At 30.2% G+C, this 25,366-nt stretch overlaps 1 protein-coding gene across 4 annotated transcripts in view; it reads right to left on the minus strand.

The window, feature by feature from the left end:
• Nucleotides 1-12,674: 12,674 nt before the first annotated feature.
• Nucleotides 12,675-25,366, minus strand: part of LOC132725975 (probable E3 ubiquitin-protein ligase MID2) — a 33,380-nt gene continuing 20,688 nt past the window's right edge. For all 4 annotated transcript variants that reach the window (XM_060711205.1, XM_060711204.1, XM_060711203.1 and 1 more), the window contains 7 exons: nt 23,035-23,205; nt 21,358-21,932; nt 18,923-19,018; nt 18,284-18,447; nt 17,866-18,000; nt 16,524-16,645; nt 12,675-15,498 (listed from right to left, as the gene is read on the minus strand). In XM_060711205.1, the coding sequence (XP_060567188.1) occupies nt 14,942-15,498; nt 16,524-16,645; nt 17,866-18,000; nt 18,284-18,447; nt 18,923-19,018; nt 21,358-21,932; nt 23,035-23,167 (1,782 nt within the window). In that variant the 5' untranslated portion in view covers nt 23,168-23,205 and the 3' untranslated portion in view covers nt 12,675-14,941. The remainder of the gene's footprint in view (nt 15,499-16,523; nt 16,646-17,865; nt 18,001-18,283; nt 18,448-18,922; nt 19,019-21,357; nt 21,933-23,034; nt 23,206-25,366) is intronic.

Below are 25,366 nucleotides of genomic sequence, written 5' to 3' on the forward strand. Positions count from 1 at the left end.
TGAAATTTATATTGTATTGGCCATTGGTATTTATAGTGTATTGGCCATTGAAATTTATATTGTATTGGCCATTGGTATTCATAGTGTATTGGCCATTGGTATTTATAGTGTATTGACCATTGAAATTTATATTGTATTGGCCATTGGTATTAATAGTGTATTGGCCATAGAAATTTATATTGTATTGGCCATTGGTATTTATAGTGTATTGGCCATTGAAATTTATATTGTATTGGCCATTGGTATTTATAGTGTATTGGCCATTGAAATTTATATTGTATTGGCCATTGGTATTTATAGTGTATTGGCCATTGGAATTTATATTGTATTAGCCTTTGGTATTTATATTGTATTGACCACATTTATTTACATTGTATTTGCCATTGGTAAGTATATTGTATAGTCCATTGAATTTATATTGTATAAGCCATTAGTATTTTTATTGTATTGCCCATTGGTATTTTGGTAAAAATGTTTTAGTAATTGTTATGATAGGACAAATAGATAAAAAACCAACACAAATTGAGATATCAATACATTTTTCGCTTTATAAGCTTCGTCAGTTGATACATAAAGGAAATGACGATTTTGTAGGAAGCTATCAGCTTATACACACTCTTTCGAATCCGTTTCTGGAACTAACCAGTACTGAGCGACGAGAGTGTATGATAACTTTCAAGCCTGTTGACAATAGGCAAAGCTGACATTGTTTTATGTTTTACAGTAGTTAAAGATTATGCAATATGTAATTGTTATGCAATAGTTTATTGTTTAATAAAACTTTAGTACTTTACTTTATAAAGTTAAATGTTATGCAATATTCTTAAGTAATGTAATATTTAGCAGTTGTGCAACAGTTAAATGTTTTGTACTGTTTTAGTTATTTACAAAACATGAAGTTTAATGTTATGATATATTCTAAAGAAATGTAACATTTAGCTGTTTTGCAATAGTTAAATGTTTTGTACTACTTTAGTTATTTACAATACATTTAGTTTAATTTTATGCAATAGTTCAATGTAATGTAATGTTTAGAAGCAATGTAATAGTTAAAATGTAACGCAAAAGTATAATGTTATATTATATTTCAAGGGTATGTAATATCTAAATGCTATATACATACCTACCGTTATATCATAGTTTATAGTTATACAATGCCTTTAAGATATTTTATGCTCAAATTTGAAATTTGAAAAAAAAAAAATAAAAAAAAAATGCTACACAGTCTCTTTGTAAAATATAAAATAAACATGCTCCAATTTCACACAAAGCAGATTTGTCAGTAAGTCAGTAAGAGATTTCATAGATTTCAATACATTTCTGCCATAAAATTATTTTACTCGAAGATGAGCATAGTATATCTTTATCGTAAATCATGTTTGACAGTTGTCAATATTTTAAATTCTAAAATTGTCACGATCCAGTGTTATGATAAATATTACGCAACAGTCGCAGTAAACAAAGTTCTTGTGGCATGCAATATTTCATTACTACATATTTTCTTTTTTTTTCTGATTTTATATGTTGAACATTGAAACATCATGTACCATACATGATGTTTTAAACAGATCATTAGATTATAATTTGTTTAGATAACACTGAACAAAAAAAGAAACTTCTGGATTAGGAGTGTTTGAAGACAAAATACTGATTTTTTTTTATTTTGATTTTCTGTTCCATATTTTTTTTTCATTTTTTTTTGTTATAATAGATAAAAAAGATAATCAGTCATACGCTCAATAATTTGTTTGAAGTTTTATGTATTTGGTTTCTAACACATGATGACGATTCATAACTTCCGTTAAATAACAGAACTAACTATCTAGCTGATCACAAAGGCACGGATGAAAAAATGCTAAAAGCTTAATGTTTCTTTTTCCAGTCGCGTGTTTACAACATTTCGCAAAAACATTAAGAATTTTTATTCCCTTTGACGCCCTTAAGGCTATCTGAAAATGGCTGGCCGCGATTTTATGTATTTCCCATTGTTTTAAAATAAATGTTTCAACCTGATTCATCTACGAATCATGTAATTTGTAGTTATCATAAATTTTAAATATGCTCACCAGTACGTTGACATAAAACTTGATTGATTTTTAGTTATATCAGAGTTTGTCATGAAAGTTACTACTTTCCCATTGTTATATGATCGATTATAATGAAAGATCGATAAACGTGTAAAAAATGTCCATCAACTTTGATCTTAACACATCAAATATATTTCAACATGTTTCGTGGCTACATCTTCTCTTTTTTTTTTTTTAGATAATACGTGACTGTTTAAATTAATTTTATAAGACTTAAAACAAAAAAAGACAAAATGCAAAATTATGTTTACATGCCATGTAAGGGAGGTAACAAAAATATATCCTTGAATAACGGATGTCTATTGTTGTTTCCCTTACTTAAAATTCACGCTAAATCATAACAGTTAAATTGACTATTCAAGCACGAAATTTTGTCTTGATTTGAATTTACATACTTATTGCAAATTAGAGAAATAAAATTTGACCAACTATTAAATATTATCATACAGTTCTGAATTATTTTGTCGTGTTTGTTAGTTATTTTACACGTCAGAAAAAATTTCTTAAGCGTCTAGTTTGACACATTTTTTAAATGGAATGTTATACTTGCACTTAGTTCATTGATATGTGCCAGATATTGAGTTTAGCCATTAAAAAAATCTGTTATAATTATTCTAGTAAGGATTTATTATATACAGCGGTTACTTCCCTTGCAATATTTTTTCTCATATCTAAATAAAGGGAGATAACTGATTAAAATGTGTTGTTCCCGGAAAAGTAAGATACAGCTTAAAGATCATGTCATGGTTGCAATTTTCCCTTCTACTATGATCAATATTGGTATTTTGCATAAGAAAAATGAGCGTATAACATTTTATTTAAAAAAGTATTTTTGCACTTTATTACAGATCAGATAACTGCATTGTAATACCGTCTACGATTGGCAGAAACAAGTGCAGGGAAAACCGTAAGAGTCAATGTGACATAAGGTGATTGGACGAAAATGTGATGTTTATTAATATCAAAAATATTTTATATATCAACACTACATCGTTTTTTGAAAAACATGGAATATTTGAAGCGCGTGTAGAGGCAATTTTCATTTGCAGAATTAGGTTTTAAAAAGTGTATGTTAGTCCAGTGATCAGCATAGAATTTCACTGTTATGATGTAATGCTGTTTGAAGGCATTTTACGAAAAGAAATTGGTGTTCAACTCTTAATAACGAAATGAAACTTAATTGTCAGGCATATAAATGTTAAAGTAAAAACACATCTTTATCATAAATACTTTATGGTATGAATTTGAGCTATAGTATTTCTTGCAAAAGTAAGTCTATGAGAAAATTAATAGCATATAGTTTGACCCAAACGGTTAGTGTTGGAAGAAATATTTCTGTTGATTTGTATCTAGAAGTCTTTGAATGACTCATGCCTATGCTGCATATACATGTTGTGGTTTTGTTATTTAACAAGTTTTCATCTTCTATTATTTAGTTGTTTTGATGCTGAAAATTTACTTCAGAAAACTTATTTATGATTAGTTTCATTTGTTGAATGCACAAGTTTTCTTTGAATTCATTAATCCCCACATCACTCAATGAATAAAAAAAATTGAATGAATAAAAAAATAAAAAAGAGGAGAATTTTCTCTAATTTTTATATAAGGCTCGAACTCGTGAGCGAAAGAAATTTTAAGAAAATATAGACTGTTTTGTAAACGGAGATAAGATTTTGTCCCACATATTCAGTTCCATTTGCAAAAAAGATAAAAGGATGAGTGTCGAATTAGCACAGTGGTTCTACCGACGGTCCAACCGAAGCTTTTCCGACGGCAGAGATCAAGCTGCTTTAGTCTCAGTTGAAGTAAGATCAAGATTATCCACCATGCTACGGCTCACCCCGATATTGCACAACTTTTAGTTCGTATATAAACGTAATATTTTTTCTAAATTTAGATATGATCTAAATTTAGTTATGATCGATAGTTGAGATGGTGATGCAATTGTTACGTTTTAACGGTGTGTTTACGGAAATACATACGTTAAATGCATTTTAATCCCTTTATTGAGAGATACTGAATGCACTTTTTACAAAGTGCATGTACTTTTCTGAATGGTCCTTGAAATACATGTATGTACTGGCCGATGTCGTTTCTGTTTGGTTCTATGTTAAAGATTACACATATATTAAACATACATTTCACTTATTCCTAGCAAATTCGCGACTTCGTAATGTCATATATATGGCCATAATAGAAAGATACAGACTAAAGACCGGGCCAAGGATATGATTTTTCCTTGCATTACGATCACTTTTTATTGATCATCAGACAATTTAGACTATAACATTTTACTTTTTAAAAAAAGAAAAGAAATATTTATGCAGGTAATTACAGGTAGATTACTGCATTGGTCGACGATTGGCTGAAAGAAAAAGTGCAGGAAAAACCTTAAGAGTCAATGTGACATAAGGTGATTGGACGAAAATGTGATGTTTATTAATATCAAAAATATTTTATATATCAACACTACATCGTTTTTTGACAAACATGGAATATTTGAAACGCGTGTAGAGGCAATTTTCATTTGCAGAATTAGGTTTTAAAGTGTATGTTAGTCCAGTGATCAGCACAGAATTTCAATGCTGTTTGGAGGCATTTTATGAAGTCAACTCTAAATAACGAAATGAAACTTTATTTTCAGGCATATAAATGTTAAAGTAAAAAATTATCTTTGTCATAAATACTTTATGGTATGAATTTGAGTTATAGTATTTCTTGCAAGGTAAGTCTATGAGAAAATTAATAGCACAGTATGACCCAAACGGTTAGTGTTATGGAAGAAATATTCCTAATGATTCGTATCTAGAAAAATTTGGACTCATGCTTATGCTGCATATACATGTTGTGGTTTTGTTATTTAACAAGTTTTCATCTTCTATTATTTACTTGTTTAGATGCTGAAAATTTACTTCAGAAAACTTATTTATGATTATTTTTATTTGTGGAATGCACAATTTTTCTTTGAATTTATTACTAGTAATCCCCACATCACTCGATGAATAAAAAAAAATGAATGAATAAAAAAGAGGAGAATTTTCTCTAATTTTTATAGGCTCGAACCCGTGAACGAAAGAAATGTTAAGAAAATAAAGACTGTTTTGTAAACGGAGATAAGATTTTGTCCCACATATTCAGTTCCATTTGCAAAAAAGATAAAAGGATGAGTGTCGAATTAGCACAGTGGTTCTACCGACGGTCCAACCGAAGCTTTTCCGACGGCAGAGATCAAGCTGCTTTAGTCTCAGTTGAAGTAAGATCAAGATAATCCACCATGCTACGGCTCACCCCGATATTGCACAACTTTTAGTTCGTATATAAACGTAATATTGTTTCTAAATTTAGATATGATCTAAATTTAGTTATGATCGATAGTTGAGATGGTGATGCAATTGTTACGTTTTAACGGTGTGTTTACGGAAATACATACGTTAAATGCATTTTTAATCCCTTTATTGAGAGATACTGAATGCACTTTTTACAAAGTGCATGTACTTTTCTGAATGGTCCTTGAAATACATGTATGTACTGGCCGATGTCGTTTCTGTTTGGTTCTATGTTAAAGATTACACATATATTAAACATACATTTCACTTATTCCTAGCAAATTCGCGACTTCGTAATGTCATATATATGGCCATAATAGAAAGATACAGACTAAAGACCGGGCCAAGGATATAATTTTTCTTTGCACTACGATCACTTTTTAGTGATCATCAGACAATTAAGACTATAACATTTTATTTTTTAAAAAAAGAAAAGAAATATTTATGCAGGTAATTACAGGTAGATTACTGCATTGGTCGACGATTGGCTGAAAGAAAAAGTGCAGGAAAAACCTTAAGAGTCAATGTGACATAAGGTGATTGGACGAAAATGTGATGTTTATTAATATCAAAAATATTTTATATATCAACACTACATCGTTTTTTGACAAACATGGAATATTTGAAACGCGTGTAGAGGCAATTTTCATTTGCAGAATTAGGTTTTAAAGTGTATGTTAGTCCAGTGATCAGCACAGAATTTCAATGCTGTTTGGAGGCATTTTATGAAGTCAACTCTAAATAACGAAATGAAACTTTATTTTCAGGCATATAAATGTTAAAGTAAAAAATTATCTTTGTCATAAATACTTTATGGTATGAATTTGAGTTATAGTATTTCTTGCAAGGTAAGTCTATGAGAAAATTAATAGCACAGTATGACCCAAACGGTTAGTGTTGTGGAAGAAATATTCCTAATGATTCGTATCTAGAAAAATTTGGACAACTCATGCTATATACATGTTGTGGGTTTTTTTTATTTAACAAGTTTTCATCTTCTATTATTTAGTTGTTTTGATGCTCAAAATTTACTTCAGAAAACTTATTTATGATTATTTTCATTTGTTGAATGCACAAGTTTTCTTTGAATTTATTAATCCCCACATCACTCGATGAATAAAAAAAATAAATGAATGAATAAAAAAAAATAAAAAAGAGGAGATTTTTTTCTAATTTTTATATAAGGCTCGAACCCGTGAGCGACAGACATGTTAAGAAAATATAGACTGTTTTGTAAACGGAGATAAGATTTTGTCCCACATATTCAGTTCCATTTGCAAAAAAGATAAAAGGATGAGTGTCGAATTAGCACAGTGGTTCTACCGACGGTCCAACCGAAGCTTTTCCGACGGCAGAGATCAAGCTGCTTTAGTCTCAGTTGAAGTAAGATCAAGATTATCCACCATGCTACGGCTCACCCCGATATTGCACAACTTATAGTTCGTATATAAACGTAATATTGTTTCTAAATTTAGATATGATCTAAATTTAGTTATGATCGATAGTTGAGATGGTGATGCAATTGTTACGTTTTAACGGTGTGTTTACGGAAATACATACGTTAAATGCATTTTAATCCCTTTATTGAGAGATACTGAATGCACTTTTTACAAAGTGCATGTACTTTTCTGAATGGTCCTTGAAATACATGTATGTACTGGCCGATGTCGTTTCTGTTTGGTTCTATGTTAAAGATTACACATACATGTATATTAAACATACATTTCACTTATTCCTAGCAAATTCGCGACTTCGTAATGTCATATATATGGCCATAATAGAAAGATACAGACTAAAGACCGGGCCAAGGATATAATTTTTCCTTGCACTACGATCACTTTTTAGTGATCATCAGACAATTAAGACTATAACATTTTACTTTTTAAAAAAAAGAAAAGAAATATTTATGCAGGTAATTACAGGTAGATTACTGCATTGGTCGACGATTGGCTGAAAGAAAAAGTGCAGGAAAAACCTTAAGAGTCAATGTGACATAAGGTGATTGGACGAAAATGTGATGTTTATTAATATCAAAAATATTTTATATATCAACACTACATCGTTTTTTGACAAACATGGAATATTTGAAACGCGTGTAGAGCAAATTTACATTTGAAAAATTAGGTTTAAAAAAATATATGTTGGTCCAGTGATCAGGACAGAATTTCACTGTTAATGATGTAATACTGTTTGGAGGCATTTTACGAACAGAAATTGGTGTTCAACTCTAAATAACGAAATGAAATTTAATTTTCAGGCAGTAAAAACACATCTTTGTCATAAATACTTTATGGTATGAATTTGAGCTATAGTTATTCTTGCAAAAGTAAGTCTATGAGAAAATTAATAGCACAGTATGACCCAAACGGTTAGTGTTATGGAAGAAATATTCCTAATGATTCGTATCTAGAAAAATTTGGACAACTCATGCTATATACATGTTGTGGGTTTTTTTTATTTAACAAGTTTTCATCTTCTATTATTTAGTTGTTTTGATGCTAAAAATTTACTTCAGAAAACTTATTTATGATTATTTTCATTTGTTGAATGCACAAGTTTTCTTTGAATTTATTAATCCCCACATCACTCGATGAATAAAAAAAATAAATGAATGAATAAAAAAAAATAAAAAAATAAAAAAGAGGAGAATTTTTTCTAATTTTTATATAAGGCTCGAACCCGTGAGCGACAGACATGTTAAGAAAATATAGACTGTTTTGTAAACGGAGATAAGGTTTTGTCCCACATATTCAGTTCCATTTGCAAAAAAAGATAAAAGGATGAGTGTCGAATTAGCACAGTGGTTCTACCGACGGTCCAACCGAAGCTTTTCCGACGGCAGAGATCAAGCTGCTTTAGTCTCAGTTGAAGTAAGATCAAGATTATCCACCATGCTACGGCTCACCCCGATATTGCACAACTTATAGTTCGTATATAAACGTAATATTGTTTCTAAATTTAGATATGATCTAAATTTAGTTATGATCGATAGTTGAGATGGTGATGCAATTGTTACGTTTTAACGGTGTGTTTACGGAAATACATACGTTAAATGCATTTTAATCCCTTTATTGAGAGATACTGAATGCACTTTTTACAAAGTGCATGTACTTTTCTGAATGGTCCTTGAAATACATGTATGTACTGGCCGATGTCGTTTCTGTTTGGTTCTATGTTAAAGATTACACATATATTAAACATACATTTCACTTATTCCTAGCAAATTCGCGACTTCGTAATGTCATATATATGGCCATAATAGAAAGATACAGACTAAAGACCGGGCCAAGGATATGATTTTTTCTTGCATTACGATCACTTTTTATTGATCATCAGACAATTTAGACTATAACATTTTACTTTTTAAAAAAAGAAAAGAAATATTTATGCAGGTAATTACAGGTAGATTACTGCATTGGTCGACGATTGGCTGAAAGAAAAAGTGCAGGAAAAACCTTAAGAGTCAATGTGACATAAGGTGATTGGACGAAAATGTGATGTTTATTAATATCAAAAATATTTTATATATCAACACTACATCGTTTTTTGACAAACATGGAATATTTGAAACGCGTGTAGAGGCAATTTTCATTTGCAGAATTAGGTTTTAAAGTGTATGTTAGTCCAGTGATCAGCACAGAATTTCAATGCTGTTTGGAGGCATTTTATGAAGTCAACTCTAAATAACGAAATGAAACTTTATTTTCAGGCATATAAATGTTAAAGTAAACAATTATCTTTGTCATAAATACTTTATGGTATGAATTTGAGTTATAGTATTTCTTGCAAGGTAAGTCTATGAGAAAATTAATAGCACAGTATGACCCAAACGGTTAGTGTTATGGAAGAAATATTCCTAATGATTCGTATCTAGAAAAATTTGGACAACTCATGCTATATACATGTTGTTGGTTTTTTTATTTAACAAGTTTTCATCTCCTATTATTTAGTTGTTTTGATGCTAAAAATTTACTTCAGAAAACTTATTTATGATTATTTTCATTTGTTGAATGCACAAGTTTTCTTTGAATTTATTAATCCCCACATCACTCGATGAATAAAAAAAATAAATGAATGAATAAAAAAAAATAAAAAAGAGGAGATTTTTTTCTAATTTTTATATAAGGCTCGAACCCGTGAGCGACAGACATGTTAAGAAAATATAGACTGTTTTGTAAACGGAGATAAGATTTTGTCCCACATATTCAGTTCCATTTGCAAAAAAAAGATAAAAGGATGAGTGTCGAATTAGCACAGTGGTTCTACCGACGGTCCAACCGAAGCTTTTCCGACGGCAGAGATCAAGCTGCTTTAGTCTCAGTTGAAGTAAGATCAAGATTATCCACCATGCTACGGCTCACCCCGATATTGCACAACTTTTAGTTCGTATATAAACGTAATATTTTTTCTAAATTTAGATATGATCTAAATTTAGTTATGATCGATAGTTGAGATGGTGATGCAATTGTTACGTTTTAACGGTGTGTTTACGGAAATACATACGTTAATGCATTTTTAATCCCTTTATTGAGAGATATTGAATGCACTTTTTACAAAGTGCATGTACTTTTCTGAATGATTCTTGAAATACATGTATGTACTGGCCGATGTCATTTCTGTTTGGTTCTTAGTTAAAGATTACACATATATTAAACATACATTTCACTTATTCCTGGCAAATTTGCGATTTATATGGCCATCATAGAAAGATACAGACTAAAGACCGGGCCAAGGATATAATTGTCCCTTGCATTACGATCACTTTTTATTTATCATCAGAAAATTTAGAGTATAACATTTTACTTTTTAAAAAAGAAAAGAAATATTTATACAGGTTATTACAGGTAGATTACTGCATTGGTCTACGATTGGCTGAAAGAAACAGTGCAGGAAAAACCGTAAGAGTCAATGTGACATAAGGTGATTGGACGAAAATGTGATGTTTATTAATATCAAAAATATTTTATATATCAACACTACATCGTTTTTTGAAAAACATGGAATATTTGAAGCGCGTGTAGAGGCAATTTTCATTTGCAGAATTAGGTTTTAAAAAGTGTATGTTAGTCCAGTGATCAGCATAGAATTTCACTGTTATGATGTAATGCTGTTTGAAGGCATTTTACGAAAAGAAATTGGTGTTCAACTCTTAATAACGAAATGAAACTTAATTGTCAGGCATATAAATGTTAAAGTAAAAACACATCTTTAACATAAATTTTTTATGGTATGAATTTGAGCTATAGTATTCCTTGCAAGAGTAAGTCTATGAGAAAATTAATAGCATATAGTTTGACCCAAACGGTTAGTGTTGGAAGAAATATTTCTGTTGATTTGTATCTAGAAGTCTTTGAAAGACTCATGCCTATGCTGCATATACATGTTGTGGTTTTGTTATTTAACAAGTTTTCATCTTCTATTATTTAGTTGTTTTGATGCTGAAAATTTACTTCAGAAAACTTATTTATGATTAGTTTCATTTGTTGAATGCACAAGTTTTCTTTGAATTCATTAATCCCCACATCACTCAATGAATAAAAAAAAATTGAATGAATAAAAAAATAAAAAAGAGGAGAATTTTCTCTAATTTTTATATAAGGCTCGAACTCGTGAGCGAAAGAAATTTTAAGAAAATATAGACTGTTTTGTAAACGGAGATAAGTTTTGTCCCACATATTCAGTTCCATTTGCAAAAACGATAAAAGGATGAGTGTCGAATTAGCACAGTGGTTCTACCGACGGTCCAACCGAAGCTTTTCCGACGGCAGAGATCAAGCTGCTTTAGTCTCAGTTGAAGTAAGATCAAGATTATCCACCATGCTACGGCTCACCCCGATATTGCACAACTTATAGTTCGTATATAAACGTAAATTTTTTTAAATTTAAATATTATTTTTGGGGGGGTTTTTTTTTTCTTTTAAAAAATTTTAAAATTTTTTTTGGAAATTTTTCCCCCTTTTTTAAAAAAAAATTTTTTTTTTTTTAATTAAAAAATTTTTTTATTTTTTTTGGGTTTTTTTTTGGTTTTTTTTTTTTTTAAATTAAAATTAAAAAATTTAAAATTTTTTTTTTCCAAAAATTTATTTTTTTTGGGGGGTTCCCCAAAAATGGGGGAAAAAAAATTTTGGGCCGGGTGGAAAAACAAATTTTGGGGGAAAAAAAAAAAAAAATTTTTTTTTTTAAAAAAAAAAATTAAAAAAAAAATTTTTTTTTAAAAAAAAAATTTTTTTTAAAAATTTTTTTTGAAAAAAAAAAATTTTTGGGAAAGGGGTTTTGGGGAAAAAAATTTTTTTTTTTTTAATTTTTTAAAAAATTTTTAAAAAAAAAGGAAAATTTTTTTAAAAAATTTTTTTTTTGGGAAAATTTTTTTTTTAAAATTTTTTTTTTTAAATTTTTTTTTGGGGGAAAAAAATTTTTTCCCGGGGGGTTTTTTTTTTTTTCCCAAATTGGTTATGTTTTTTTTTAAAAAAATTTTAAATGTTTAATTTTTTTTTAAAAAAAAAAATTTTAAAAAATTTTAAAAAATTTTTTTTTTAATTAAAATTTTTTAAAATTTTTAAAAATAAAAAAAAAAAAAAAAATAAAAAAAAAAAAATTTTTTTTAAAAAATTTTTTTTTTCCCCCCAAAAAAAATTTTAAAATTTTTTTTTTTTTAAAAAAAAAATTTTCCCCCTTTTTTTTTCCCCCCAAAAAAAAAGGGAAAAAATTTTTTTAAAAAAAAGGGGGCCGGGGGCCCAAATTTTTAAAAAAATTTTTTTTTCCCGGGTTATGAAAAAAAAACCTTTTTCAAAATTTTTTCCCTTTTTTTTTTAAAAAAATTTTTTTTTTTTTAAAATTTTTTTTGGGTTTCGTTTCTTTTTTTTCCAAATTTTTTTTTAAATTTTTTTTTCCCAAATTTTTTTAAAAATTTTTTAAACCTTTAAAAACTAAAATTTTTGGGGGGGGAAAAAAAAAATTAAAAAAAAATTTTTTGGTTTTTATTTTTGGGGGGTTTTTTTTTTAAAAAAAAAATTTAAATTTTTTTAAATTTTTAAAAAAAAAAATTTTTTAAAATTAAAAAAATTAAAAAAAAAAATTTTTAAAAAAAAGGGGAAAAATTTTTGGTTTTTTAAAAGGGGGTTTTTTAAAATTTTGGTTTTTTTTTTAAAAAAAATTTTTAAAACCTTCAGCTTGTGTGATCCTGAATAATTCAAGCCATGATTAAAAACATCAATATGTTTCTAATATATTTTAATTGTTTTAAAACAAATGAATAAAACACTTTCAAAATGTTTATAAGTTTAATTTATTCACAATAAGTTATAAATGCCATTTTATAAATAAACGAAATGGATCTACATGCAATAATACAAAATGATAACATGATTTACCTAGGTACTATTATTCTTAACCTGTTCATCCTTTTTAAAATGGACTTGCCCTTATTCCTTTGTTTACCTGTTCATTTAAAATGGACTTGCCCTACTTCCATTTTGGACCAGTCCATTATCAATGATTAAAGTTATTCAGTCAACTGTTTGGAGCCTGCTCAAACTGCATGGATCTGCCCAAAATCTGTGGCAAAAAAACAATGATGTTTGGTTTCATAAAATTATTCAGCAATATTTACATGCTAAAGCTACACGCCTCCAGATGAGCAAAACTATTTCTACAATATCAAATATGGGTAAAAGATACTAATAAGTTAGGAAAAGTAAAAATATTTAAGATTCAGGTAATAATTTACATGTTATTTGTGATTAATGACCGATTTTTCAGTATTTTTAACTGTATTTCTACTGCGTTACTAACGCAGTAAGGGTTATCTCTGCATATTTTGACCCTTTTTTGATAGTTAACGTGTTTTGGAAGTGCCATTTATTATGTGTAAATTGCTTTCTTTTGGTTACTTCACAATATTTCACTTTTAAATACCTTTTCAAAATTTTCATGAAAATTGGTATGCAACTGGAGGCATGCTGCTTTAATGTAAACAATAAAGTGACATTATGCCCATTCAATGGTACATGTATATATAGTGAGGGAACAGGTGAAAGTCAAAATAAGTTTTCATATTGCCATAATTCCTTTGCATTTAATAATTTACTTCTCATAAACGATTAATAACTTACATGGCCAAAGGAAATTTCTGTAAATTCATCAGAAGACTTTACTTGTAATGTTCAGTTTATAAGGAGTGGGACAGTCTTTTTATATTTTAGGCAGATTTATATTGTATCATAAACATTTTCCAATATCAACTAATGGTCAATCACCATTTTATCAGTCAAATTTTTTAGATACATTGTATATGGTCAATTTAGATCAACTTGACAATGAATGTCACTTTTATGAAACATACTAGTACTATTTGATTGAATAATACAATTAAGTGATGGCTGCAGTTGTTTTCTGTAACAATGACTTTACATACATTTACAAAAAAAAAAAAATTAAACAAATAACGAGTCCTATCAACATTTTCTAATTTTAATGCTGTTTGATTCATGAATACTAACTGATATTTATATACTACAAATGTATATAAGCATCGGCAATGTTGCCAAAGAAAAATAACAAATAAATAAAGCAAATTATATTATCGGTACATTTGATTAGCACCATAGGTGATTCTCATATGTACTTTTTTTCTGAAACCAAAGAATGTGATATTGTGACAAAGCAAATTTTAAGTATGCACGTATATTATTTGATGATTTGAAAATAAAACACTGTGATTATTCTGATTTGAGAAATATCTTGTTTTGCTTCTAAAAAAATTATCATCTATTTCAACATGATGATTTTTCAAAGTAAGCAAGAGCTGTTGGTAGGACAGCGTGCTCAACTTTTCTCAGTGCTTAGTTAAACAAGATTTAATATAACCTGCCTAGAATATTTAAAATGTCTAATATATTCTTGTTTTTTTTTCTCTCTAAAGTATGCAATAGGTTGTTAAATATTGAAAAAAAACTTATAGTAATACAATGTCGTCATTGATTACTGTATATAGGGGAAAACTAACAATTCAATATTACTATATATTATTAAAATTATATAGAATGCTTAGTACAACTTAAACAGTGAGTGCTTTCTGAAAATTTCAGAAAATACAAGTAGTTAAATAAAAAGTAATATTAGATTAAATAAAAGAAGTTCAAAAAATATTAATATTATATCATAATATTATTATATCAGTTTAATATTATATCATAAATCAGATGTGCTTACTTATTATAAAGACTTTGACATGAAATTGAATTGTCTCCCTTTACATGAAAATCAGCATTTTTCTAACTGATATGCATGTATTTAATTTTTTAGAGTTTCTTGATTAATGGGTATTGAGTATTGACTTTACATTGTAAGGTATATGGAATAATAAAGCTTAAATTATGTTGAAACATAAATTGTTTCATTGAACAGTATCTTTATAGTGATATATTATGGAATGAGATGATCACATTTTCAGAATAATGAATGGTTTCAGCCACACAATAAAAAAGTTCAACTTTAAATTGAAGAAAAAAATTTAGGAACACATTGCACTTATACATAGGTTGGAAATTGCATCTTCACCCTTTGACTGACTGTAAATACAGGATATACTTCTTTCCTTGAAAATTGGTCAATTAGAATTTTCTTCCCATGAAGAGTGTCACCCCATGTTGCATCTGTGATAGTATATGCAAGTAAAATGCCTTCCGATTGGTCAATTGTACAGTAGATTGTCACAGATAAAGGCAAACCATCCAATGGCATAAGCTGTTCTATTTTACCATTATGCAAGTACACAAGATTTCCTCCAGTGCAAACTATCCCATGGGATAAACTGTTCATACCAACTTGATCCTTTAAACTAAGTTTACCAAACGAGATTCCTACACCAAATATATAACCGTTTTTCAAATCACCCATCTGACTTGCATTCTTTTCCACTGTTACTGACCACATGGCATTGAATGTTAGGGGTTCCGCTGTAAAACTCGAGGAATTGAAGCCCCATGTAGTTAAACATTTGTTGCCAACCCGCGGAGTATCCTTGCCTGGTGAAGCCGGTGATTTTATAACCGGAATAATACTTTGACATAAATCAGCTTCATCAACTGTTGAGAAAAAGTCATAAAAATTAAATGTCACAGACTTATTCATTATTAAGCAAATATACGTCACATGCACAATAAACGATGCTTATAATACTATAACTGCATGTTTGTAACATTGCTTTTTATTGGATAATCATGATGTTTATACAGTTTTATATACACGGCTGCTACTGTATAAAGAAATCTCTTTTTTTTTTCTCTAAAAAGGAAGTTTGCTGTAGTATAAATTCATTATAAATATTCCTGACAGGTTATAATGCTATATTTAAACAGCTGTTTGCAATATAACCATTTAAACATGTAAAGGGCTGTATAGTCTGTCAAAAAAATCTTTATAACTAATATTATAAAGAATCTTTGGAATAACTAAAACTTATAAAGCATTTTATACATGTATATAATGCACAACTAAAGAATCACCCTATTTCACATCGAGGCATAAGTGGGCACCTTAGTAAAACCACTGATCATCTGTATAAAGCTTCCTGACATTAAAGAATCCAAAGTTCCTAATGTGATTTGAACCCACAGCAGTGAGGGCAATGTGATTTGTAGTCAGTGGCTTCAAACTATTCGACCAAGTCCCTTTTGACAAGTTACAACATACAGTATAAATAGCTGTAAGCTTATATAACACTAGCTACTAGTGAGTGTTATATGGTAAAACACCATTTATATATGGCCATATAACCCAGCAAAAGTCTTTATAACCAATTTATAATACTCCTTAATTGCTTAAAATTTGATCACAATAAAAAATCAATACACACTTTTGCAGCGGCAGTGTGTATAGATGACAAGCCAATAAAAATATTATCATCACAAGTTTATTATCTATATAAATAATTGAGCCGTGCAGTCTGATCAGGATCCCTGCTGTTCGCTATCAAATTCTCTACTAATAGGGTTTGTAAGCGAACAGCATGGATCCTGATCAGACTGCGCGGATGCGCAGGCTGGTCTGGATCCATGCTGGGCGCAAATACATTATGTTGGTTTTGTCGTGACGCGGCTCATATATATACCTAGCATACTCTTCAGACAAGACAAGGAGGAAGATTTGAATGTGGCGACAGCTTGTTTCATATCCTGTTGCGCCATCTTGTCCGACATCAGTTCCTGGAAAACCTGCTTGCTGGTGTGTAACCTGAATTATTAAAGCCATAATTTAGAACATATATAATCTCAGGCAGGCAATGAAACCTTAAATAGCAGGATAGAAAATCCATAAAACAAAAAGTAAGATTTTGTTGATGATGCTTTCAAACTAAAATACATTGTATTGCTTTATCACAAAATCGTGCCGCTTTTCCTACTCTGTAAAAATGGTATTGCTCAGCTGTGCATATATTTTGACCTAACCTCATTTACAGTATACAAACATAGTGTAAAGACATGCTAAACATTAACTTTACATTATAGGCAGTGCAATAAAAAAAGGATTCTTTTCACTTAAAACTGTCTTAATCTTAGGTATGTGATAAATATTTATGTAATATGGGTGTAGGTTCATTACTGACTTTACTGAACTTGTTGAATAAAATAATATTATGCTTGCCAGAGGCCTGTATAATATAATTTTATTCAACTTGTTCAATAAATTCAGTTTTGAACTTACACTCATTCAGTATCCACTATTTACGAGTAAAGTATGTTTGAACAATAATTTCATATCAGTATTCAAGGACACAATCCAAATAAATTGTCTGAGAATATTCTGATAATTTTCACACATCAAATAAACAGACACAACAACCTAATAATATCCGTGTTATGTGCATACAAAAGAATTTTGGTGATATAAGGTAATTTATTAATAAAGTGTTTACTTAAACAAAATGCACAGACACATCTTTTCAGGTTAATTTAAAGAAAAAGAGATTGGAATAAATGTTTTTAAATTTTTCATCTTAACAACATCAAAGAACCTTTTTATTTTCTCTTAGAAAAAAGACTTTTTACAACTTTTGTGGTTGTTTGTATCATAAAAATATTTTCAAATTTCCAAAGGCGAGTAAAATGTTCATTTCCTAGATTTTTTGCATATATTTCTAATACATTCTCCATAAGCACTACATAAAGAGTGAGACTTAAAAAATTGTGTTGGAGCATGAGAGAAACCGTATTTCGATATATACCAGACAAGGCGCTTGAATAATTAAATGCTAAAATCTAGCCTTTTTACCAATCTAAGATATCTAATTCATCTGTTTACACCAATTTATATATGATACTGAATGAAAAATGTACGAATCGGCGAAAAAAAAGCAATATTATTCTACTATGTGATCATGATTTTTGCAAGCCTTAAGAGTTACTGCTCAAACACTATAGTGAGTTAAATCCCGAGATAAATCTGCGTCATACCTGTCAGCTACAGCTTCCTGTTTCTGTACAAGTGGCGCCACATCCGCTGCTCTCATCAGTAAACCTTTGGTATGGTCCTCATCCAATAACTTCTTACTAGATTCCATTAGATTTTCCATGGTTTTCATCTGTTGTCTATAACAGTAAATGAATGGTAAATAATTGGAAAATTATTGATTAATTGTTGGTAAACAAGAGATTTCATGACAACAAAATTCTCTGGATTGATACTCTTTTTTTATGAAGTGATGCACAATTGGGCTATGAATTTGCCCAGTGCAGAACCTATATAAGTCGGAGTCTTTGGTGATGGAAATTACAATGTGTACGAAGTCAGTAGTTTAACAAAAACCAAAGTATCGCATAAGATAAAAATATTATATGCAGAAATATACAAAATAAAGGTATAATTTTAGACCTATTTTCTTCAATCTGGGTCCTAAGTTTGGCAAGGATTTTGGACTTGCTCTCTGAAAGACGATGAAGAGTGGCATGACGGTGTTGGCGTAAACTTGATGTTAGATCATCTATCAAACGTTGATACTGTAAATCTATTTTGTGACTAGCCTGAGTATGGATATTCTGAAATGATAATAGAAATATATCATTTTACCATACAGATTTGCTGTTCTGTTGTTATAAATGGTTTGTGTTGCTTTCACGACCCACCAACACAATTTAGGACAGTTGCTATATGTTACCAAATAGAAAATCAAGTTACTGTAAACTATGAGAAAAACAGGAATGGTCTTGCAGATATAAAACTTTTTGGAGTTATGTCTCAAAATTTTCATTAGTCAGGGTACATTCTGCAATAACATACCTGAGATTTAAGAAAATTTTATATAGCCCAGACCTTAAGGTCTTTTACCACATTGATTTCCGCCTTCATAAGACAGGTTGTTCAAATGAAATTTTACAAATTAAAAAGGAATTAACAAAAAAGTGAATTGTTTCTGTTAGACTTGACAAAATTCAATAAAAAAGTGGTTTCTGACCATACATCAGCTCTTATCACAATTAATCTAAATGGAATATGAATAAACTAAAACATTACCTCAATGTCCTCTGTAATCTCATTCATCTTAGCACTTTGTTCAGATAATGTTGCAATCATACTGTCAAGTTTTTCTTTTGTACCCGATACTGTCTCCTGTAATAACATGTGACAACATATGAACTATTTAAAAGGCACATTTTACCTCATAAATAATATAGTTTTCCTTATCCAGAAACATTGTAGTATTTTGACTTCCATATCAAATACTAAATCACTTTAACTATATTTATAAGCAAATGATGGTTTAGAAAAGTGTCCATTGAGTAACTTTCGGAATTTATAACACAACAGTGTTGCAATAAGATTTTTTTGAGAAGCTTTTTTTTTAATTTGAGGTAGTCATTATAAATTTCATCATATAAAACAATGAGTTTTGAGGTGGGCCATTATAAATGGATTTGAGATGGTCATTTTGGCCTCCAGCCCCCTTTTAGTGACATCCCTGGGTGACAACATCAAAAACGAAAAAGTTTTTGAGAAATAAAAATAAAAGCACTTCTGGGACATAATGGGCATTTAAAAGAAAGCTTTTGTATGAATCATATACTGCCACAAGGCTCTTATTTGTTGACTTTGTAAATGGGATATGTGTGAATATCTCTTATTATCAGAGCAACCATCTCCCTCTCATCAAAATTTAAGATTTCACAGACACTGTAACCTGTTTATCCATTTAAAGTCCTTTTAACATATACATGTTAAAAGCATTTCCTGTGCTGTAATTATATTAGGATCAAAGTGATGAGTACCTGTATGTGAGACTTTTACTATGTCAAGTCAATTTTCACAAGGAGTGAGACTAAAAAAAGTGTTGGAGTACCACACTAAATACCATATGCCGGTATACACCAGAGTGACAAGTCTCTTGAATTATCAAATGCTAAAATCTTGCCTTTTTACCCACCCAAATGCATTTTAAGACATATAATTCATCTCTTCACATGATTTATATGCAAAAATAGATAAAATATGAAAGAATCAGTGAAAAAAAAACAATATTTTTCTACTTCATGATCATGATTTCTGCAAGCGTCTAGAGGTACTGCTCCAAGTGAGTTGAACCCATTTTCAATTTTCGGTCATGAAATCCAAAAATTTTTGTTCCTTACTTGAATTTTAGCTAACTGTATCAAGATTATAAAGCTGCTGCGGTTAAGGTAAAGATGTGATTCATTGAAAGTTTCATAAGTTCCAAACCTTCATGAAATGTTTAGAAAATAGTTCAAATAGAAAATATCCATTGGAAAGTGTGCCACCACTTGAAAGCAATAAGTAACCTTTTCATGGCAAAATAAGTATTCATTTTAGTTTCAGCAGATGAATATATACAGGCTGACTTTGCTCAACATCAGTAACACAAGCTAGAATCATTGTTAATACCACCTTGAGGGCAGTAAGAAACTTTACTCTCATTGTTTAGTAACAGTTGGTTCCAGGAACGGATCTGAATGTGTTTCAATAAGCTTATATAGCTTCCAACACATTCAAACTAAAATAAATTTGTATAAACTAAACTAACCTGATACCACCTTGAGAGTTAAATTATGTTTTGTTCCATTCAACCAAAACTGAATATCATGCTTTTTACTTAGAAGATCAAATAAAAGAGTGAAAATATAGATATATAAGCAATAAACAGCCTTTTGATCTAAATATTATCTTGTTTTAGAGTTTACCTGACCATGAAAATATGATTTTATTATGCTTATCCTCAAGGCAATATACTCATGTTTGAACTTGGGTGTGATTGGGATCATTGCTTCTTGCTTCTTTTTTTTTGGAGGGAGGTAATAAATTTGAGGTCAGCAGAGGCCCTCCAATTATGTTTTCATGGCTGGTTTCTTTGAATCCCTTAAAATGCTGTGTATTATCATGAGAATTGCTAAAATATACCATAAATAGCCAATGAAGGGTGCCTTTTTATATAAACAGTGCTTGTATAGGCATCCTGATAATTTCTTTGATTGCTTAAAGGCACATGTATGCCTCAGAAATCCATACCTTTTTTTTTTTTTAAAGAATGTCAAAAATATGTTTAATAATGTTTTAATAATGATTTTAGATTATATAAGATGTTTAACAACTGAAAGTTAAGCTGAATATGCAGTAACAAGGTAGCAAAATGTAAAACAGGTAAAAGTAGTTTTTTGACTTGCATACAAAATACTCATTCACTATGATTATACTCATTGCCAACAGAGCAAAAGAAATAAAAGATGACTCATCTATGTGGCAAGTGAGTATTTTTTTGGAAAGTGTAACAAGATACCAAAAATAAAAAGTTTTTGAGAAATGAAAATGATAGCATTCTGAGGCATAATGGGCCTTTAAGCTAGAAACAAAGTACAAGTTTTACCATTCTTAATATTGTGTCACTCATCCCTAACGAAACTTCACAAACAATTAAATTACTAAGTAATATCTATATCTACCTTGGTTTGAACTAATGCTGTATCTAGAGACAGGATCTTATGTTGTGAGTGTTTGCCGACCCCTTCACATACACACAGATGACACACTAAAAGTTGGCATTTATCACAAAATATTGCCGCCACCTCCGCCTTGTGATCGCAACAATATGCCTGTTTCTCTGACGAACTGTCTTTAACTGGATTTCTAAACTTATGATGAGCTAACGGCCCACGTTTTGGATGAAAGTTTTCAAGGCACGACTGGCAATAGGCGACGCAGCATTGTTCACAATACCATGATGCTTTTCTACATGAATTTTCCTCGCACAGTCCACACGATTCTAATAAATCGTCACTAAAAACAATGTTATCAACGTCTGGTGAAAGTGGACTTGCGCACTGACTAGGAGAAGCAAGAGAAGCAAGAGATTGGAAATCGAGAGTGAGGTCAAGACTTTTACGTGACCTAGTCATGCTCTGACTCTGTATTTCCTGGTATCGGAACACTATATTTTCAAGTGCTAAATTCCGCGGAAGTTTTCCCACTTTTGTTCTGCTGACTGGATGAGATTTCCTACATGACGGACAATCAAGCCCTGAAATATCATACAAAAACTTCAATACCACAAACTATATGCTTCATACATTAAAGGAGCTCCACTGTGGTCAAAATGCCTAAAAAACATAAATTCTAAAATTCTTACATAAATCAAGTGGAGCAGTTAAAATGGAAAAATCTGCTAAGGATAATAAAGAAGTATGCTCAGAATTAAATCGATTTTTCGTGTGATTGCAATGCTTTTCATTCTTGGGTTATTTTGAAAAATAAAAATAATGATTCAGTAAAAACAGGGGAGAGGGAATGATCTGAAAATTTGACCAAAAGGTATTGGTCTATATTAAGACATACATCAAAAAGTACACAAATATAGGGAAAATATTTCCAGTCCACTTATTTTAAGAAACCTCAGTGGAGTCCCTTTAAAATTCATGTTTCCCTTGGCTGATATGGGTTGGACAAAGACTGTCAGATCTAATGCTTGAACTAAGGTACTTGTCAATTATCTTAAACAATAAATGTATTTTTCTTAGGTTTGAAGTCTGTTCAAGAATCACTTTACTATTTTACTCATGCTTTAAATTGTATGAAAAGTAAAAAACATCATTGTACATTGTTTACATCTAAGTTGATAGCACGTTTTTTTTAAATTCATGGTGGCGGCATGGTCGTGTGGTTAGCACATCTGACTAAAGATCGCTAGATGTGTGGTTCAAATCCAGAGGCAAGCCGTTGTTTTCTTGAGCAGGAAACTTTACATTCATTGCTTAGTAATGGTTGGTTCCAGGAACTGATTCAAAAAGGTGCCTATAAGCCTATAGCTTCCTACACAATTGAACTAAAATAAATTTTATATTATAAACCAATTTCAAATTAACAGGTGCACATAAATATCTTCATGTTTTCAAAAGCATTAAGAAACAGATAGTGAAAATAGAAATGCCACTTAATTTGTGAATATCAGATTAATTAACCATCTATTAACAGTATTATGGAAGCCTTCTTTTAAGGCAATGTAAATATGGTAGCCAACTTGGTATATCAATTGGCAAATGACCTTAACAATATTGGTGCTGCTTAAAACTAAACAAAAACACTTGATTTGGGCAGCAAAACCATCACAATAAAAGAGTTATTACCATCTTTTCCTGATTTGTATCTGTTATCAACAATATCCTGAAGACATTTTTTACAGATACTGTGTGAACAAGGCAGTAGAAGTGGATCAGCAAACAGTTCTAGACATACAGGGCATGTCAACTCCTCCTCCATTGTTCTGGAATGATGGTTTCTACTTTTAACACTCAGATCTGAAAAAGAAATCAGTAAAACACTTTATTTAATACTTATTTTAGACCACAAAATGATAAATGAACCAAAAACATGATCAGTGAATTTCATTTTTTTATATTGTACATGAAGGAACTAGGGTACGTATACTTCTAGACAAAACTAGTTATCGTCCGGAAACCATGAGGGAGACCGACTAACAGATGGACAAACCAACTGACAAGCTAACTCCTATAAACTTCATTTGTGGGGGTATAAAAATCAAATGATTAATGCTTTTTTCTTCTCAGTACATCTCTTGTTTGTCTAGTCCAACTAATAAGACTTGCCAAAAAGAGACAATTTGAGATATTTTTTGAAAGGTGATGTCTTTTTGAATAACAATGTCTTTTTCCTTAACAGTATACAAATAAAACAGTCTGTAAAATGGATCAAACTGTTCATGCTGAATTAATTAGGCTACAGTTTGTCATGCTTCTAAAAAATGTTAATTACCTTTAAATAAACAAATCAAAGCATCACCTGAAATTGTGTTAAAATGATTTTAAATTAACCAATTCTTTTATATGTGTAATCCTTCGGGTTTTTTCCCTTGTGTTTTGATATTATACAGTGATTTAACCTCACAGACACTCTTCTCTTGCATTAAACAAGAGGAGAGATATTAGAATCATTGGATAAATCATAAATGTGTTCCTAGATGCTTATAGAAACGACATCGACCCAGCGGAATAATTACAGTAGAAATAACAGATCACTCGTGCCTGCCAGGGAAATCATTTTGTTTACACAACACTGCGATAGTCTGTTTTATGTTATTCATTCGTGTTTTATGCTATTAATGGTGTTTTAATCAATTATTAGTGCCAATGTTATATATTACTGTATGGCATATATCCTGTAGTATATTTTAATAATCGCCCCCAGAGAACTTGTTGCAGAAATCGTTTAATTGATCCTATATTAACAGGATCAACTGGTGATTGTTATAAATGCATGTAGGTAATATTATATATTTATCACATAAACCAAGGTGCAGGAGTGTAATAAAATGATATTACACTAGTGTTATAACATTTTGATGTGACGTCATTCGTGTTAATACAAACAAAGCATTAATACATGCTGATATGTTGGCGTTACACCATAGGCACATCAATGATAAATTACTTTTTTTAGCTGTAAACTGTACTGATAATTAAAATATTATATTCCTGTAGATTCAATACTTAATTTCTTGAACTTGTTGAATAAAACAATATTATGCTCGCCAAAGGCTCGGATAGTATAACTTTATTCAACTCATTCAATCAATTTATTATTAAATCTACACTCGGAAAAACCTACATTTGCAGAATTACAGATAACACCTTTAATTCCTATTTTTTCCTGCAATCAATAAAGGCAACATAAAACATTATGAATAAAGTCGGCCAGTCAGTTAACAGAAAACATTATCAATAATTCATTTTTCCCCATGAACATACATATATAACAATAACCCTGCAATAAAACTATTGATTAACCTATTCCACACCTTTATTTTGAGTACAAGACTATTGCTGCATTGTGTCCATTGTTAGATTTTGAGATTTTAAGTCTATGCAGCTGCTTAAAAATAAACAATGTTTGATCAAAATAGTACCATTTCCACATGCCACATTGGTCAGTTTCAGATTTCATATGTTAACTTTCCAGTTTTAATTGTTGGAGCAAGACCACAAGATCTGCTCCTTTTTTCCAGTCACCCAAGCAGAACCATTAACATTTGTTAAGCTAGCTTGAAAGCTTCCTAACAAAAAAATGCATAAGTAATTGCAGGATTTTAACCTAGAGCAGTGTAGGGAAAGTCATTTACTTTAACCACTTAGCCACAAAGACAACTAACTCAGCCACAAAGACAACTGAAAACTAACTCTGTTGGAAAGAAAACTGAAAACTAACTCTGTTGGAAAGAAAACTGAAAACTAACTCTGCTGCAAAGAAACCTATTGCAAAGACAAATGAAGACTAACTCAGTCCGTAGAAAACTAACTCAGTCAGAAAGAAAGCAGACAACTAACTCAGCCACAAAGACAACTGAAAACTAACTCTGTTGGAAAGAAAACTGAAAACTAACTCTGCTGCAAAGAAACCTATTGCAAAGACAAATGAAGACTAACTCAGTCCGTAGAAAACTAA

This window comes from Ruditapes philippinarum, unplaced genomic scaffold (assembly GCF_026571515.1).
Source record: "Ruditapes philippinarum isolate M1 unplaced genomic scaffold, ASM2657151v2 ctg554_1_1_1_1, whole genome shotgun sequence".
Classification (NCBI taxonomy): domain Eukaryota; kingdom Metazoa; phylum Mollusca; class Bivalvia; order Venerida; family Veneridae; genus Ruditapes; species Ruditapes philippinarum.